The 19,095-nt window shown below is 57.2% G+C and overlaps 1 protein-coding gene across 5 annotated transcripts in view; it reads right to left on the minus strand.

The window, feature by feature from the left end:
- Positions 1–19,095, minus strand: part of Mta1 (metastasis associated 1) — a 45,837-nt gene that overhangs the window by 16,508 nt on the left and 10,234 nt on the right. For 3 of the 5 annotated variants that reach the window (XM_069997410.1, XM_069997409.1, XM_069997413.1), the window contains exons 2-6: positions 10,326–10,393; positions 6,758–6,851; positions 3,453–3,503; positions 2,886–3,012; positions 1,577–1,640 (exon numbers count right to left, since the gene is read on the minus strand). In XM_069997410.1, coding sequence (XP_069853511.1) covers positions 1,577–1,640; positions 2,886–3,012; positions 3,453–3,503; positions 6,758–6,851; positions 10,326–10,393 — 404 coding nt within the window. The remainder of the gene's footprint in view (positions 1–1,576; positions 1,641–2,885; positions 3,013–3,452; positions 3,504–6,757; positions 6,852–10,325; positions 10,394–19,095) is intronic. The other 2 variants (XM_069997412.1, XM_069997411.1) reach the window with 1 other exon arrangement.

Consider the following 19,095-nt stretch of genomic DNA (forward strand, 5'->3'; position numbering starts at 1 on the left):
AGGCTCCCAGTCCAGCTGGCACTCATTCAGAGCCTGCTCTTTTTTTTCGGTCAGTTGTGGGGCCTGAACTCTGGGCCTGGGTGCTGTCCCTCAGCGCTTCAGCTCAAGGCGAGCGCTCTACCACTTGAGCCACAGCGCTTCCCGTTTTCTGGTGGTTCATTAGAGATAAGAGTCTCATGGACTTTCCTGTCTGGGCTGGCTTTGAACCGCGATCCTCAGATCATGGTAGCTAGGATGACAAGCATGAGCCACCGGCGCTGGCTTCTGCTGTTTTCTTTAAGTTACAGAAGCAGAAGTTGGCTCCGTGCCGCGTCCCTGCAGCCTGAGCCTGGATGGCCAGACAGCTGGGCTCCCTTTCTGCTCTTGCTCCTCAGGACTCCAGCTATAAGGACCAAGGTGTAGGCAAGGTACAACGGCCAGAGCTGCTGGCCTGGTGCTCCGCGCGGACTTGCCTGGACCGTGGTGGATGTGTCCAGCAGGGAGCTGGTCAGACCACTGGCAAGCAGAAGGAGCGTCTCCAGTACGGAGAGCATCTTCGGGCTCAAGGTTTGTAGCGCGTGCTTTCCCAGCATTTCAGAACAAGTCAAGTGGAAGGCAGCAGGCAGGACACATAGGGGCTGCCACCGTGAGCCACGTCATCAGCACACGGCCTGGGCCGTCCCTGAGCTCCCTGTCCCGTCAGGCCAGCCACCACCGCCACTCCACAAACAGCCCTCGGCTCACAAATGAGGTCTCTTTCTCCAGGGTTACACCTCTGTGGAGCCGCCCCCGGGGTCAGTACTTTGTTTTCTAGTGGAGACTTGTCAAAGGCCCCTCCCAGAGCATAGCTCATGGGCTCGTCGCCGTGGCCGCTCCGACTGCGGGCCGAGGCAGCCCTGGGCTCCATGGCCTGTGCCTGCAGCCTGTCTGTCTCTGGGCTGTGTGGCGGGAGCTGGCCTGCGGCCAAGAACGTGTGGTGGGGCTCCTGCAGAGGACACCCTGCCCACTACACTGGGGGTCCGAGTCCCGCACCGGGCTGAGCTCCAGACAGACTCAGACGTCTGGCTCCCTTGGGGTCTGGGCCTAAGGGCGCCTCCTGGGAACATGCGGAGAGCCGGCTTCTTCCAGGCGAGCCTGCGCTGGCTCAGCACCTGCCCTTACCTGACCTCAGCCATAGGGCTTCCCCCGTAACAGCCAGACTAGCACCCTGGCCTCCCTGGCCTCAGAGCGGCGGCTGTCACACTAGTGTGTTCACAGCAGCTCTAGGGACTTTACCTCCCAGGGATAGATGGCACTCTCTGGGGATATTCACGTTGTCACTACTTAGGGGTGGCATGTGGCAGGTAACACAGGACTGTCTGCCTAACTGCCCCAGGGCCGAGGCTGGGCCAGAGGGGCCCGCCCAGCAGCCACGCTCTGCAGGGACAGAGAGGCCCTGCCCAGCCACGTCCTGGAGTCACTTCCAGAAAGACCCTCCAGACACAACCCTGCTGCCCCGCCCCCACCCCATGCCAGCTCCAGGTCACGGCGGGCCACTGAGGCCCACAGGGCCAGGGCAAGCCCTGGGGCCACCGGAGCAGCAGGAGCCAGGCCTCACCTCACGCTCCAGGTAGGACTTGAGCGACTCGGTCTCGTTGAGCAGGGTGACACTGCATTTGCCCCTGGAAGAGAGGGTGGCAGGTGGCAGGTGGCAAGCAGCCACGGTGGGCCCTGGGAGCTGCCCGATGTCCACAGGGGGCAGCGGCTCTACCTGACGTGTGGAGGGGCTGTGGGATGTACCTGACCTGTGGAGGGGCTGTGGGATCTACCTGACCTGTGGAGGGGGACTGTGGGATCTACCTGACGCAGGAGGGGGACTGTGGGATCTACCTGACGTGTGGAGGGGCTGTGGGATCTACCTGACGCAGGAGGGGCTGTGGGATCTACCTGAAATGTGGAGGGACTGTGGGATCTACCTGACATGGGAGGGGCTGTGGGATCTACCTGACGTGTGGAGGGACTGTGGGATCTACCTGACGTGTGGAGGGACTGTGGGATCTACCTGACATGGGAGGGGGACTGTGGGATCTACCTGACGCGGGAGGGGGACTGTGGGAGCTACGTGATGTTTGGAGGGACTGTGGGATCCACCTGAAGTGTGGAGGGGCTGTGGGATCCACCTGAAGTGTGGAGGGGCTGTGGGATCTACCTGACGTGTGGAGGGGCTGTGGGATCTACCTGATGTGTGGAGGGGCTGGGGGATCTACCTGACGTGTGGAGGGGGACTGTGGGATCTACCTGACGTGTGGAGGGGCTGTGGGATCTACCTGAAGTGTGAAGGGACTGTGGGATCTACCTGATGTGTGGAGGGACTGTGGGATCTACCTGACATGGGAGGGGGACTGTGGGATCTACCTGACGTGTGGAGGGACTGTGGGATCTACCTGACGTGTGGAGGGACTGTGGGATCTACCTGACGTGTGGAGGGGCTGTGGGATCTACCTGACGCGGGAGGGGCTGTGGGATCTACTGGGGGATCTACCTGATGTGTGGAGGGGCTGGGGGATCTACCTGATGTGTGGAGGGACTGTGGGATCTACCTGACATGGGAGGGGGACTGTGGGATCTACCTGACGTGTGGAGGGGGACTGTGGGATCTACCTGATGTGGGAGGGGGACTGTGGGATCTACCTGAAGTGTGGAGGGACTGTGGGATCTACCTGACACGGGAGGGGCTGTGGGATCCACCTGACGTGTGGAGGGGCTGTGGGATCTACCTGACGTGTGGAGGGGCTGTGGGATCTACTGGGGGATCCACCTGATGTGTGGAGGGACTGTGGGATCTACCTGACGCGGGAGGGGCTGTGGGATCTACTGGGGGATCTACCTGACGCGGGAGGGGCTGTGGGATCTACTGGGGGATCTACCTGATGTGGGTGGCAGGCAGAGACTCCAGCTGCCGGGAGAGGAACAGCTCCCGGTGCCGCAGCTGGTGCTTCAGCTTCTCCGGCAGGTCAACCATCTCGGGGTTCTCCACCTCCTCCTCCACCTCCCCTGAAGGACACAGAGGCCCATCAGCACGGCCCCAGAGACCAGCTGCAGCCCCAGCCCCGAGCCCGGCCCCCCACGTGCAGGGTACTGGGCACGGGAAGGCCGCCTCCCGGCCGGGCATGCCCCCTGCCTATCCCGCCGCGGTCGGGAGGACACAGCCTCCGGGGCCTGCTGTGGAGGCAGCAGGCCAGAGAGGAAGGAAGAAGGGCAGCCACCCTCGGCAGGCCTGGCGGCCCTGGGCAGCCCAGCACCGCCGCGCTCCACGGACGCCCTGGAGGGCAGGGCAGGGCAGGGACACACAGGCGCGGGAGCCCCTCACAGCTAGCCAGCAGGGGGCGCGGGAACGGGCATGCAGGCGGCCGCTAGCTTCCATCCGTCACGCGTCACCGCCCCGCCCAGGGACGCAGGCGCAAGGACGCCCGCTCACAGAGGTCGGCTCTTACCTTCCTCGCCGGTGTCCGCCCCCGGTCCGGCTCTATAGCAGACTGACAGGGCTACATAACAGACAGACAGCGCCGGATGGCAGGTTAGCGCCAGTGCCGGCTGCTTGCTCCCTGCCCAGGGCCCGGACTGAGGAGACACAGGGGCCGCAGGCCTCCCCATGGGGGGCAGAATCCACCAGCTGAAGGCCACCAGGGCTTCAGCATCCACCCACCCAACTCTGGCCAAGTCAGGGCCCAGGCCTCTTCAGACGGCTGCCCAAGCCCTACCCTGGAAGCAGCTCCCACCTTCCCACACACACGCACGCACGCAAGCACACACGCACGCACGCCCCACCGCCCGTCCAGAACCAGCCCCGCCCCGGGCGCCAGGACAGGATGTCAAGACTGATGAGGGAGGGGCTTCCACCTTGATGGGTACTGACCACTGAAGGCTCACGGGGCTACGCACCAAGGCCTGGCAGGCGCCTTGGGTGGCCTGGCTTCTGCCCACTGTCCCTGTCCCCGCCTCCCGGGGGGTGTAGCAGGGCTCCCTACTGCGGCTCAAGGCTGCGCAGTGCTGCCACAAGAGGCACGCCTGTCAGCAGGTCCAGCCGGGCCCAGCCCGCCAGGGCTTCTCACTACCCACTGACCCCCTGTGGTGACCGAGGGAAGCCCGGAGCCTTATCTCCTGCATTTAGACGGGCTGGACCTGGACCTGGACATGGGGACTGTGGATAAGCATCATCCTTGGCCACTCACCCACTTGTCCACTAACTAGGCAGGCTGCTGAAGCAGTGACTCAACTGCCACCAAGTCTCAAGGCCTCTGTCAGCCTGGACACACACCCAGCGGTCTCAAGATCTCTGTCACGGCCTGAACACACATCCAGCGGTCTCAAGACCTCCATCAGGGCCTGGACACACACCCAGCGGTCTCAAGACCTCCATCAGGGCCTGGACACACACCCAGCGGTCTCAAGGCCTCTGTCAGCCTGGACACACACCCAGCGGTCTCAAGACCTCTGTCATGACCTGGACACACACCCAGCGGTCTCAAGGCCTCCGTCACGGCCTGGACACACACCCAGCGGTCTCAAGACCTCCATCAGGGCCTGGACACACACCCAGCGGTCTCAAGACCTCTGTCATGACCTGGACACACACCCAGCGGTCTCAAGACCTCCATCAGGGCCTGGACACACACCCAGCGGTCTCAAGGCCTCTGTCAGCCTGGACACACACCCAGCGGTCTCAAGGCCTCCGTCACGGCCTGGACACACACCCAGCGGTCTCAAGACCTCTGTCAGCCTGGACACACACCCAGCGGTCTCAAGACCTCTGTCATGACCTGGACACACACCCAGCGGTCTCAAGATCTCTGTCAGCCTGGACACACACCCAGCGGTCTCAAGACCTCTGTCACGGCCTGGACACCCACCCAGCGGTCTCAAGATCTCTGTCACGACCTGGACACACACCCAGCGGTCCCAAGACCTCTGTCAGCCTGGACACACACCCAGCGGTCTCAAGACCTCTGTCACGGCCTGGACACCCACCCAGCGGTCTCAAGACCTCTGTCACGGCCTGGACACACACCCAGCGGTCTCAAGACCTCTGTCAGCCTGGACACACACCCAGCGGTCTCAAGGCCTCTGTCAGCCTGGACACACACCCAGCGGTCTCAAGATCTCTGTCACGGCCTGGACACACCCAGCGGTCTCAAGGCCTCTGTCACGGCCTGGACACACACCCAGCGGTCTCAAGACCTCTGTCACGGGCTGGGAAGGTGGCTCAGTGGTAGAGCGCTTGCCTTGCATGCCTGAGGCCCTGGGTTCGATTCCTCAGCACCACATAAGCAAAAAAAAAAGACCTCTGTCACAGCCTGGACACACACCCAGCAGCCCCACACTGAAGGTGGCCCCTGCTCACACTCCGAGGCTGGTCAGCATGGCTGGGGACAGGCAGAGCACTGCCAGGAGACCCCATGGGCTCTGGGTCCTCAGGTCCGTCCCAATCGCCCAAGAGAAGCCCACAGTGGCACAGACCCCCGTCAAAGCAGCTCCGGGCCCTCCGGCTCCAGCTCCAATAAGCCCTCCGAGGGGCAGATCTTTAGGACAGAGAGCTGCAAAGCTAGTCCTGAGAAGACCAGCGCAGGGTCAGGGCCTCCACCCCAGCCCCACCACGCTCTGCCGAGCCCCAGCCTTGCCTTCTGGAGGGTCCTGGCAGGCACTAGGCCCGGCCCAGCACCCTACCCCCCTGGAAGCACGACCACACACCCTCCTCCAGGTGGAGGATGCTCCCTGCCCCGCAGCAAGGTCCCGCCAGCCACAGGGCTTCTCACCCCCGGAATGAGCACAGGGTGGCTCAGGCCGCAGACCAGAGCCTTGAGCCTGCAGGCCGTAGCACACAGGCCCTGGGGTCGGCAGGATTGAACGCGGGGTCCCTGTCAGGCTATCAACAGCCTCCCAGGTTGCTGGGAGCCCTGAACAGGACACCAGGAGCCTCCAACGGCCCACTCTGGCTCATCTGGTCCTCAGGCCTAGGAAGGCGCCCTCTCCCTCCCCCTCCCCCCACTCCACAGGTGGGGAGGAGGCCGGTAGGCCTGGGCACCCTGCCTCTCACAGTCCTGCTAGAGGCAAAGGCAACAGATGCCCAGGGCCTACCCCCCAACCAATGGCCACCACAGGAGCCCTGCGTCCTGCCCTCCATCCAGGAGGAATAGAGCCACGGGGTCAGGAATGGGTCCTGAGCTCCAGGGACAGGCACAGACCATGCGCCTGGGTGTGCAGCCTCAGCCGCCCTGCAGTCTGCTGGGCTGCCCACAGCCCCAGACACGGCAGACCCCGCCTGATGACCGGCCCTGACACAGGGGTGAAAAGCAAGGGTCCAGCCCCATGTCACTGGGTCCTACTTCAGAGCTGACCCCCAGTGCACCCAAATTGCCAGTCCGTGTGTGTCTACTCCAGGGTGGGGCCGAGGGGAGGGCGCGCTGTCAGGTGGGGAGGCAGAGGGCCAGGAGGGAGGGCGCAGGAGCTGAGAGCACTGCTTGCAGAGCCCCAGCTCCTAACATGACCAGAACCGTACAACAGTCTGGTCCTAAACTCCGGGGCCCCACACCCCATGGCTCAGGCTTGCTGTCCCCGCCGGCCCGTGAGAGGAGGCCCGGCCAGGACGCAGAGGGCCTATGTACCTGCCAGGCGCCTCACCCAAACCCATCTGCAAAACCAAGAAGACAGAAAGGGCTGGCAGACAGTGGCCTCGGAGAGCAAGGACCCGAGAGCCCGAAGGCCACCGCCAGGCAGGACGCCCCAGGGGGCGGAGACTCACTCGCATGCTTGTCCGCCAGGGCGATGAGGGTGCTGGAGATGTCCCGCCTCCTGTAGAAGCACACTACCTTGGCCTCCACGTTCCCGTTGGCTGTCTGAAACAGCAAGGCAGAGCGTCTGAGTGAGAGCAGGCCTGGGACGCGGCCACGGGCACCCATCGCAAGAGGAAGGAGCCTCACACGCCTCACCAGAGCCTGGGCCTCTCCATCAAGGGAAAGAACACTGTGTTAGATAGGACCTCAGACACCCTGGGCCCCAGGGACTCCCCCCCACAGCCCCGCAGCCTGCACGGGGGCAGATGGCAGCCCTACAGAGACGCCTCCCAAGGACTGGGAGGCCATCTCCAAGGACAGCCCTGACTATGGACTTGGCTCAAGCTTGCTGCGCCTTCTGTGCAGATGGCGGCCCCTGCGCCCTGACCTGGGCTGGGAGCAGGGGGCTTGCAATAGAGCCTTGCACCACAGCAGCAGCCCAGGAGAACCCAGCCCTGCCACGTGCTCCCCCTGCCCCACTCCCAGGATCTAGCAGTGCCTAGGATCTGTGACCCCAGGAACTCTCGACATTATGTGATGACACGATGCGATGACAAGGTCTAGGCCGTGGTGGCAGAGCATGGGATGGCCTTCACGGGATGTCTGCGCAGCCCCTCAGTGACGTGGCTGGCTCAGAGCCATCTCCACGTCACTCTGTCCATCCTGTAGGTGGCCACAGGGAGCCCGTGACATCCAGCAACCCCCACCTTGGCGGGGTCAGGCACTCTTAGAACCAGGTTATCAACGCAGTATCCACAGTCCTGAGTCCCCAGTGGCCACATTCACATCTGACCCCATCGCTGCTCACCAGGCCTCTTTATTTTTTATTTTATTTCATTTTATTTTTTGGTTGGTCGTGGGGCCTGAACTCTGGGCCTGGGCGCTGTCCCTCAGCTCTTCAGCTCAAGGCTAGTGCTCTACCACTTGAGCCACAACACCACTTCCGGCTTTTTGCTTATGTGGTGCTGGGAATCGAACCCAGGGCCTCAGGCATGCAAGGCAAGAGCTCTACCACTGAGCCAACTTCCCAGCCCCTAATTCTTTTTTTTTTGTTGGTCGTGGGACTTGAACTCTGGGCCTGAGCACTGTCCCTCAGCTCTTCAGCACAAGGTTAGCACCCTACCACTTGAGCCACAGCACCACTTCCAGTTTTCCGGTGGTTAATTGGAGATAAGAATCTCACAGACTTAGCAGGGTGCCAGTAGCTCACGCCTGTAATTGTAGCTACTCAGGAGGCTGAGATCCGAGGATCATGGTTCAAAGCTAGCCTGGGCAGGAAAGTCCGTGAAAATCTTATCTTTAATAAAGCACCAGAAAACCGGAAGTGGCATGTAGCTTAAGTGGTAGAGCGCTAGCCTTGAGCTGAAGAGCTGAGGGACAGCGCTTAGGCCCAGAGTTCAAGCCCCACGACCGACAAAAAAAAAAAAAAAAGAATCTCATAGACTTTCCTGACTGGGCTGGCTTGGAACCCTGATTCTCTGATCTCAGCCTCCTGAGTAGCTAGCTGGGATGGTAGGTGTGAGCCTCCAGCATCCAGCTGTCCAACCATGAATGCCCTCCGATCACTGGATTAGACAACTGTAAATATGGCTGCGGGCCTCCCAGACACTTCACCCTTTCGTCCTGGTTCCCTGCCTTCACCTTCTTCACACTTTCTCGTTTGCCTAGCCTTCCAGACTCCTGCAAACTGGGCTCAGCAGTCCAAAGCCCTGCCTCCCACCAGTCCCGAACAGCCCCCTCTGCACCTCTGCCCAGCTGCCTGGCAGGAAATGCCATCCAGCCACCTCCCAGGCTGGTCCGGCAGGGCCAGTGCCTGCTGGCTGCGCTCAGCCTGCCTTTCCTGGGAACCACGACCAAGGCCCGTTGCCACAGCCCGTCCGGCCCTTTGCCCGAGACCTGCCTTTCCTCTAAAAGCACTTCAGACATGCCCGCCCCCCATGTCCGAGGGTGCCCCACTCCATAGGTCAGTCCTGTCTGCTGGCAGGGCTTGACTCTCAAAAGTCGCACCACATGGGTGCCAGACCCATTCCCCCATCGGGTCCCGACTTCCTCAACTCTCATCCAGCTCCCTTCTGTGGGTGCCTGCTCGTGCTCCTGAGTACTGCCCCCCCTCCCCCCCCCCACTGGCCAGACCTCCAGGACCGTGCACCGTCCGGTCAAGGCACCATTCCTCCTACAGTTCATATATTCATCTTTTTTTTTTTTTCTTTTTTGGTCAGTCGTGGGGCTTGAACTCTGGGCCTGAGTGCTGTCCCTGAGCTTTTTCTTGTTGGAGGCTAGAGTTCTACTACTTGAGCCACAGCTCCACTTGCAGCTTTTTGGTGGTTAACTGGAGATAAGAGTCTCACAGATTTTCCTGCCTGGGCTGGCTTTGAACCGCAATCCTCAGATCTTAGCCTCCTGAGGAGCTAGGATGACAGGCATGAGCCACCGGTGCCCAGCTCATGTATTAATCTTTCACTATAAAAATACTCTCAGGTATCTCAAGTTTCTGTGTATGTGTGAGTACAGGGCTTGCACTCGGGGTCTGGGTGCTGTCTGTCCCTGAGCTTTTTTTGCTCGAGGCTGGTACCCTATCACTTGAGCCACAGCTCCACTTCCAGCTTTTTTGCTTGTAAACTGGAGTTAGTCTCATGGACTTTCCTGCCCAGGCTGGCTTGGAACCATGATCCTCAGATCTCAGCCTTCCCAGTAGCTGGGTTTATAGGCGTGAGCCACAGCACCTGTCCTGTCTTGCTATTTTAGGAGTCAGACAAAAGAACAGAAGGAAAAGCTCTGTGCTTCACAGCAGGCCCCATCTGGAAGTCCCTCTGGCCACTGTCTGCTCGACTCGGGACCGCTAGTCTGTGAAGCCCTGCGGCTCTCAGGACAACCGTGCATCCGTGCTGCCCCTCTGCAAACACTCCAAGTCAGCCCTGCGCCCTAGGTCCAGGACAGCAGGTCCATCACCCAACTGTGGGAGGAAGAGACCTGTCTGCCCACACCACCACCGGGACGGACATCTCCAGCCAGAAGCCAGTCCTAGAGTCTGCGGGAGCCGGTGTCCGCATCTCCTGAGGACTCTCCAGCCAGGCCCAGTGCCCCAACTCCCTCCAGGTTCCCCATCTTCCAGAAGGCTGTGGCCACGCCAAGCAGAGTGGAGCGGGCAAGTCGGGGCTTCCCCGTGGTGGCAGGCTCATTCCGCAGGAGGGCTCTTGGCTGACAGACATAAATATGCCTCTGGACCCAGGCTCCCAGCAGGCCCAGGGGAGCCCAGAAGTGACTGAGGAGGTGGCCAGCAGGGGCCCGGCATGCACACACCCTCAAGGCCACCGCAGGCCTCCGGGAAGCCCTAGGGCTGCAGGAGCAGCTGGGAGCCACCTCCCACAGGGCCTTCTGAGGCCGTGCGCTGGTCTTCGGTCATCCAACCAGAACTTCTGAGACCAGGGACCATCGACCGCTTATGCCATCGAAAGTCCTGCATCTAGGTAGCCCAGAAGCCCAGGAAGACTGCCAGCCCTGGGCCTCCACCCCACCTCCTCCCAGGTAGAGTGCTACCTTGTTGAGTTCCTCGATCCTTCGGATCAGGTACGGGTTGCTGGAGGAGTTCTCGAAGTAGACATAGTCTGCAAACAGACAGAGTGAGTGTCACCTGTGTCACTAGCCCAGAACTTGTCAACCTCCCCCCTTCCCATACAGAACCTGTGGCAGATCAGCCCTTGTCCTGGCTCAGCTCCCCAGGGAAAGAGGCAGCAAAAATCCCATATCAGAGCTGGGAAGGTGGCTCAGTGGTAGAGCGTTTTGCCTAGTATGAATGAAGCCCTGGGTTCAATTCCACAGCACCACATAACAGAACAGGCCGGAACTGGCACTGTGGCTTAAGTGACAGAATGCTAGCCTCGAGCAAAAGCAGCCCAGGAACAGCACCTAGGATGTGAGTTCAAGCCCCAGGACTGGCAAAAAACAAACAAAAAAAAACCACAACAGGTGGGTGCCAGTGGCTCACACCTGTCATCCTAGCTACTAAGGAGGCTAGATCTTTGAGACTCTTATCACTAATGAACCACCAGAAAAACTAAGTGGCACTGTGGTTTAAGGTGATAGAGCACTAGGCTTGATCAAAAGAGCTCAGGGAGGGCTGGGAAGGTGACTAAGTGGTAGAGCACTTGCCTTGCATGCATGAGGCCCTGGGTTTGATTTCTCAGCACCACACAAGCAAAAAGAAAAAAGCCAAAAGTGGAGCTGTGGCTCAAGTGGTAGAGCTCTAGCCTTGAGCTGAAGAGCTGAGGGACAGCGCCCAGGCCCAGAGTTCAAGCTCCACAACTGGATCAAAAAAAAAAAAAAAAAAAAAAAAGAGCTCAGGGACAGCACGCAGGCCTTCAATTCAAGCCTCACAACCAACCCTTCCCCCTCAAAAAAAAAAAATCTTAAGACTTTCCTGCCTGGCTGGCTTCAAACTCCAATCATCATATCTCAGCCTCTAAGTAGTTAGGATTGTAGTTGTGAGCCATGAAGAATCTGGACTTAAACTGAGGCCTGCAGGTATACTCCATAAAAACACACCACTCTGAATTATTCACCCACAATAGGTTAATTTCACCATGTGCATTGTATCTTAGCAAAACTGTTTATCTAGGTGCCAACAGTTCACACCTGTAATCCTAACTGCTTAAAGGCCGAGGCTAGTCAGGGGAACGGTACACCACCCTCACTGGCTGCGGGGGCATGAGCCTATTTTACTGGCACACAGGAAGCATTAAATGGGCAGACAGAAGTCTGGGGGTCTTTCTGGGCCAAAAGCAGGGTCTTATCTCAAAACAGAGCAGAAGCCAGGCTCTGGTGGCTCACACATGTAATCCTTGCTACTCAGGAGGCCGAGATCTGAGGATGGTGAGGTTCAAAGCCAGCCTGGGCAGGAAAGTCTATAAGACTCTTGGCTCCTTCAATTAACCACTAAAAAGCTGGAAGTGGAGCTATGGCGAATGTCAGAGCATCAGCCTTGAGCAAAAAACAAAACCAAAAAAAAAAAAAAAAAAGCAGCTCTGAGACAGCACCCAGACCCCAAGTTCAAGGCCCCAAGATTGGCCAAAAAAACAAAACAACAACAAAAATACCCCCACAAATGAACAGTGTAGCCAGTTGGAGGCATAGCTCAGTGGTAGGTCTACCTAGCAAGCAGGAGACTCTGGGTCCAAACCTAAGCACCTTAAACCTCTCCAAAAAAGAAAACACCTCACAAAACCTTTGTCAAGTGTCTCAAGCTGGGTGTAGTGACATGCTTGTAGCTGCGGCTAGTCGAGGTAGAAGCAAGAGAATCATGAGTTCAAGGCCAACCAGGCAACGACAACAAGGAAACTCAAAAACAGAGACAACTGGAAAGGGGGGCAGTCATAGTTAAGTGGTAGAGTGCTTGAAGCCCAGCGTTCGATAACTAGCATCCGTCAAATCAACAAGCTTTCCTTTCCTTCTTACAACACAATCAGGGCAAATTAAGCCCAGACCCCAACTACTCCCACTTGCCAAAAATTGGGATAAAACCAAATGTCAGTGGCGCTGTGGTTCAAGTGGTAGAGCACTTGCCTTAAGGTGAAGAGCTCAGGGACAGCGCCCAGGCCCAGAGTTCAAGTCCCAGGACCAGCCAAAAACAAAACAAAAACAAACGAACATGTCTTCAAGGGTACAGTGAATGGACAACAAGACCCCAGCCCCCGAGGCCTCCTGAACGGCAGAGGGAGCAGCGGGCACTTGCCGGGATGGAGACCCAGTCACAGCTCTGTCCTGGGGACATGACTACACCCACCACCCAACCGTAACCAGAGAGCGCACCACTTCACATACAGTTCACTTTGCTTTCAGTTCAGTGCATAGTTCCAAAACTGTCACTGACAAATCAAAATACACTAACTACAACTTAAAAATGCAATTCCAAGCCAGCCAGTGGTAGCTACCCGGGAGGCTGAGATCTGAGGATCACAGTACAAAGCCAGCCCAGGCAGCAAAGTCCACCGGACTCTTATCTCCAGTGAACCACCAGGAAACCAGAAGTGTAGCTGTGGCTCAAAGTGGTAGAGCGCTCGCCTTGAGCACAAGAGCTCAGGGACGGCGCCCAGGCCCCCAGTTCAAGCCCCACAAGCAATGAAAATGAAAGGCAATTCCAGGGGCTGGGAAGGCGGCTCAGTGGTAGAGCGCACGCCTCGCATGCACGAGGCCCTGGGTTTGATTCCTCAGCACCACATAAGCAGAAAAAGCCGGAAGTGGCGCGCGCTGTGGCTCAAGTGGTAGAGCACTAGCCTTGAGCTGAAGAGCTTAGGGACAGCGCCCAGGCCCAGAGTTCAAGGCCCATGACTGACAAAAAAATAATAAAAATAAAAATCCACAGGGAAGACTGAAACTGTTGGGGGCTCTGAAGAGAGTGGCCGTGAGTGCCTGGTCCCCTTCCCGGTGCCAGTACGGTGGCCCGGTGGCAGCCGACTGCCAGCCAGGCTCGTCCACACCTTGTGCAGCGGAGGAAGGGGGGAAGCCTGAGGCCCTGGGAACCCCCTGGCCTGCCAAGGCCTCGTCCATCCAGGGGGCCATGTGGTGGCGTCCTCACCTCTTGAGGGCCATGACCAAGCCCCACCAAGCAGGGTCCCACCTCCCCCGAAGAGCCCAGAGTGGGCTCGGCCAGTAGAGGTCGCTGTACTGCTGGAGCTGCAGCGTGAGCCCCAAGCCCAGCCCGGGCTCAGCTGGCCTGGGAACAGAGGCTGGCTTTGTGTTTCACCTCTCCTTAGTCAGAACCTTGCAATTGCAGTGGCTGCCAAAGCCACCTTACCGCAGCACACACGCAGTATTGGCGCTGCGCTGCCTTGGGTTCTAGCAAGCTCTTCAGAGTGCGTTACGCACGTGGACCAAAACCTACTTCCACAGTTGGCTGGCTCCAAATCTTCCGCTTTGGTCCCAAGGCTCAGCATGGCCACGGCCACTGAGCCGAGGCCCTCACTTGCCAGTCAGCACCTCAGCTCCCCAAACAGATGCTGATCTGGGTGCTGTGAAGCGCTGTGCCCAGAACCGGCTCGGTGAGCCCTCAGACCAGGCTTTCCACCAAGCACCGGAGGGTGAACAGCTAGACGCTGGCCCTCACTCAGCCCCTCCAACGCCCCAGGCCCGGTGCCACGGCAGCCACGGCAGTCAGACGTCCGAGCTGCACCCACATCTGCAGTGTGCTGAGAGCTCAGCAGACGCCCCGCACTGCCCTCTCCTGCTCTTCACCTGCCATGGGGTCACTGTCGCTGGACACAAGTCTTTGGCTGCCCCTTGGCTAATCAACAACTTTGTATTCTCATTTTTATCTCGTATTTTTCTGAAGAATTTGTGCTATGGTGAGAAGCTCCCCCCCGAAACGTTCCAACGTCTCTGACCATTATCTTTCCTTGAGTCAGGAATGTCACCTCTCACGGCCTTCAAATCCTGACATCCTGAGCGGAGCACCATGGCTCAGGCCTGTAATCCTAGCTATTCAGGAGGCTGAGATCTGAGGACTAAGGTTCAGAGCATGGCAGATAAACCCTAGATACATAATCTTTTTTTTTTTTTGGTCATGGGGCCTGAACTCTGGGCCTGGGCACTGTCCCTCAGCTCTTCAGCTCAAGGCTAGTGCTCTACCACTTGAGCCACAGCACCACTTCCAGCTTTTTCTGTGTATGTGGTGCTGAGGAATTGAACCCAGGGCCTCATGCATGCAAGGCTTGCACTCTACCACTGAGCCACCTTCCTAGCCAAGACATATAATCTTATCTCCAACTAACCAGCAAAAAGGGCGGTCAGTGCCACTGTGACTCAAGTGGTAGACCGCCAACTGTGGCAAAACCAAGTATGGGGCCCTAGTACTGGCACACACGTGTACACACATGTGTGTGTACATGTACACACTCTAACATCCAGAGTCCCCTCCCCAAGTCTTCATGGCATGGGTACGTCCAGTACAGCAACACAGGCGAGCTCGACCACCACCACGGGGCTGCATCACGCGGCTGCAGTGTGCCCAGCACCTGATACGATGCCTTATACAGAAATAGGATGTGCCACTGTCCCTATTTGCCGGCATATCGCTCCTAAAACCCTCAGACTTCTGGAACTGGAGGCATGGCTCAAAGGGTAGAGAACCAGCTATGAAAACGAAAACCTAACATCTGAGGCCACGTTCAAGCACACGCACACACACACACACACATCCCTGAGCTCCCCAGGGTGCACAGGCCATCTTTTGTGTGCTGTGCTTGCCTCTGGAGCCCCCAGGAGCGCAGTGACAGGCTGGTCCCCAGCATGGCTCGGGCGGGAGGGCCTCTCCGCTTCCATGAGGCGGCAGCACAGCAAAGGGCCATGGCCAGCATCCCCACTGTGCCATGGCCGGCGGCAGCCACAGCACCTCCGCCTGCACTTCCTGGCAGTACTTCATTTCACTCAGACCCTTGAATCTGTTAGGCAGGTCCTCTCCCATCTAAGCTATGCCGCCACCCCTTTTTGCTTTTTTCCCGACAGTCCCACATTTCGTGTAGGCCAACCTGCGCCCGAGACTGCAGATGCAGATGCCATTGCACCCAATTGGTTAATATGGAGTCTTACAAAATTTTTGGCTCAGGCCAGCCTCGAACCACAAACCTTTCCCTAGTAGCTAGGATTACAGATTCCCACCTTGATTCCTGATTCCTTACAAGTCAGATGCCGGATACCCATGAGGTCCCCCACCTCGGACTGCGCGGTTGTGGGTATGGAGACCTATGCGTCACCAGAGACCGCTCCGTGGCACGCTGAGCAAGGGCCAGCCACTGGTAGCTTAGAAGCAGCCATGGGACATCTGCACTGGCATGTGAGTGGCTGCTCCAATCAGTATTTCTGGGCTTCCACAGGCCGCCAGGCACTCCTCCCCCAGCTGCGCTCGTGCATGTAAAGCTGCGTGGGTCCTGGGCGCCTGAGTCGCACGGGGCACGCGCAGCGCCATCCCCCAGCTAGGAGGCCTCCCCCTCCCCCAGCCCACCTGGATCCCACCAGTTCGCTTGCTTGTTTTGTAGAAATCAACAAGACAATTCTATACTTTTTTTTTTCTTTTTGCCAGTCCTGGGGCTTGAACTCAGGGCCTGGGCACTGACCGAGCTGCTTTTTGCTCAAGGCTAGCACTCTACCTCTTGAACCACAGCACCACTTCTGGCTTTTTCGGTGTATGTGGAACTGAGGAATCGAACCCAGGGCTTCATGCATGCTAGGCAAGCGCTCCACCACTAAGCCACCTTCCTGGACCCAAGTCTATACTTTATAAGGGAAGCCAAGAACTAGGACAGGCTCCAAAACTACGAAAAGATGAGTACCATCTGATTCAAAAACAGGGCAGCACGCACAGATCGGTGCAGGGCATACAGTCAGCAAACAGGAGCACTGAGAGGAGACCAAATGATGCTTTTTTTCTCCATACTGGAGTTTGAACTCAGGGCTTTTCTTGTGCTTGCCAGGCTGGCACAAGGCCTCCAGCCATTTTCCGTGGGTCATTTTGAGGACAGAGTGGCTCCCTACCCCAGCACATGTATGCGCTGCAACCCACCTCCACAGCAGATCCCATCACCGGGCCATGTACTCGATGTACAGCCCTCCCTCTGTGGAGAAGGAGCTTTTCTGCCCGGTTTGGTCAGCTCTGTGGAGTAGCTATGGTTACAGCCATCAGCAAAGGACATAGGAGCAGCTTGGGCAAATGCATTTTTCTGACAAAGGTGCCAAGATAATTTAATGGGGAAATAAGTTTTCTTTAAAAAATGGAGGGGCTGGGAAGGTGGCTCAGTGGCACAGCGCTTGCCTCACATGCATGAGGCCCTGGGTTCGATTCCTTAGCACCACATAAGCAGAAAAAGCTGGAAGTGGCACTGCAGCAAGTACTGATGGCTCATGCCTGTAATCCTAGCCCTTTAAAAGGCTAAGATCTGAGGATGATGGTTTGAAGCCAGCCCTGCCAGGAAACTACATAAGACTCTTATTTCCAATAAACTACTCAAAAAAGCCAGAAGTGAGTGGCGCTGTGGCTCAAGCCGTAGAATGCCTGGCCTTGAGCAAAAAGAAACTCAGGGAAAGCACCCACAAACCCCAGGACTGGAAAAATAAATAATAAGGTAATGAAAAGCTGGGCACCAGTGGCTCACGCCTGTGATCCTTGCTACTCAGAAGGCTGAGACCTGAGGATCCGAGTTCAATGCAGAATGGGTAAGAAAGTCTGTGAAACTCTCATGTCCAATTAACCAAACAGCCCAAAGTAGAGCTGTAGCTCAAGAGGCACAGCACTAGCCGTGAGTACAAAAGTTCATGGTCAGATAGAGGCCAGGCCCTGAGTTCAGACCCGGGACCAGTACATATACAAAAAAATTACGAACGACTTTAAGCCCTCATATGCAGACGCAGACAGAGCTCACACCCACTCCCCCCTGAGTGTGCTGCCGACGGAGGCCCTGTGCAGAGGGAGGCTGCTGGACAAGGCTGTCCTTGGGGTGCCGGCCCGAGGAGGGGAGCAGAAGCCCAGGCTGAGCCCTTCTCTACACAGTGAAAGCCTCTAATGACTGAGAGAGAGCACAGTAGTCTTGTCTCTCTCAACACATCAAGAAGACAATGGAAGCCGGGAGCTGGTGTCCCTAGCTACTCAGGAGGCTGAGATCTGAGGATGGTGGTTCAAAGACCCGGGCAGGAATGTCCAGGAGACTCTTATCTCCAATAAACCATCAGAAAACCAGAAGAAGCGCAGTGGCTCAAGTGGCAGAGCGCTAACCTTGAGCTGAAGAGATGAGGGACAGCGCCCAGAGGGGGGCGGGAGGGGGTTAACATAAGGAAACACACTGAAAGCTACCAAACCCAGGGAGGTAGTGGGGGCTCAGGAGATGCAAGAGCTGAGCTGCTGACTTACATGCACAGTACACAATTTATATACTGAAAAAAATAGATGAGAGCAAAGGGACACACGGCTGTACAGCACCAGGTATGCCATTGCTGTGGGGCAAACAGGAAGTGGATGTGATATGTGTAAACATGTATGAGCACAGAACCACCAACCTGCTGAACCTGCTTTAAGAAAGGTAGAGGGCTGGGAAGGCGGCCCCATAGTAGAGCGCTTGCCTAGCATGCATGAAGCCCTGGGTTTGATTCCTCAGCACCACATAAGCAGAAAAAGCCAGAAGTGGTGCTGTGGCTCAAGTGGTAGAGTGCTAGCCTTGAGCAAAAGAAGCTCAGGGACAGTGCCCAGGCCCTGAGTTCAAACCCCAAGACAGGCCAAAAAAAAAAAAAAAAAAAAGGAAGAGGGACAGTGGAGAGATGGACAGGGTGAGTTTGATTACTGTATGCATGAATGTATGTACAGAACTGGGCACTTGAACCCCATTGTATAAGTAGCATATATGTACTCATAAAAAACTGAAAAATCAAAATAAGTAAGTGCAGGGGTGCCACACCACCTCCTGCGGAGTCTGCGTAAGAGGATCACGTTAGACAAAGAACTTCAAGGAAGCATGCCTACAGGAAGGGGGTGTTGGTTCAAGGCTTCCCATACACTTGGCTGCACCTTTTTTTTTTTCTTGTCAGTCGTGGGGCCTGAACTCTGGGCCTGGGCGCTGTCCCTCAGCTCTTTAGCTCAAGGCTAGTGCTCTACCACTTGAGCTACAGCGCCACTTCCGGTTTTCTGGTGGTTTATTGGAGATAGGAATCTCATGGTCTCTCCTGCCCGGGCTGGCTTTGAACCTCTATCTTCAGATCTCAGCCTCCTGAGTAGCTAGGATTACAGGTGTGAGCCACCAGCGCCCGGCTTGGCTGCACCTTTATAGCCCTACCTTTATTTTTACTATATTCTTTTTGGCTGTACATTCGTTGCCTTTCTTTTCTTTTCTTTTCTTTTCTTTTTTGTCGGTCGTGGGGCCTGAACTCTGGGCCTGGGTGCTGTCTCTCAGCTCTTCAGCTGTAGACTAGTGCTCTACCACTTGAGCCTCAGCCCCACTTCCTGCTTTTACTGCTTATGTGGTGCTGAGGAATCGAACCCAGGGCCTCGTGCAGGCAAGGCAAGTGCTCTACCACTGAGCCACCTTCCCAGCCCCATTGTTGCCTTTATTTTCATTTTGGCTATTTTTTTATTGATCCGTGAACAGAGCATGTTTTATCTTTCCAGTCCAATAGAGACAGCTTCTCTAAATAAAGACTAGGATCAAAGATTAAATGTGGGCAATGCCCCAATCAATCTATCATCTGATGTGATGCTGCCTCCAGAAGCCCCTGCAACTTCACAAGCAGTTTTGCGGCTCACGTATAGTAAATATAGAAACTTAGATGAACCATT

This window comes from Dipodomys merriami, unplaced genomic scaffold (genome assembly GCF_024711535.1).
Source record: "Dipodomys merriami isolate MVZ:Mamm:240054 unplaced genomic scaffold, mDipMer1.0.p SCAF_50, whole genome shotgun sequence".
Classification (NCBI taxonomy): Eukaryota; Metazoa; Chordata; class Mammalia; order Rodentia; family Heteromyidae; genus Dipodomys; species Dipodomys merriami.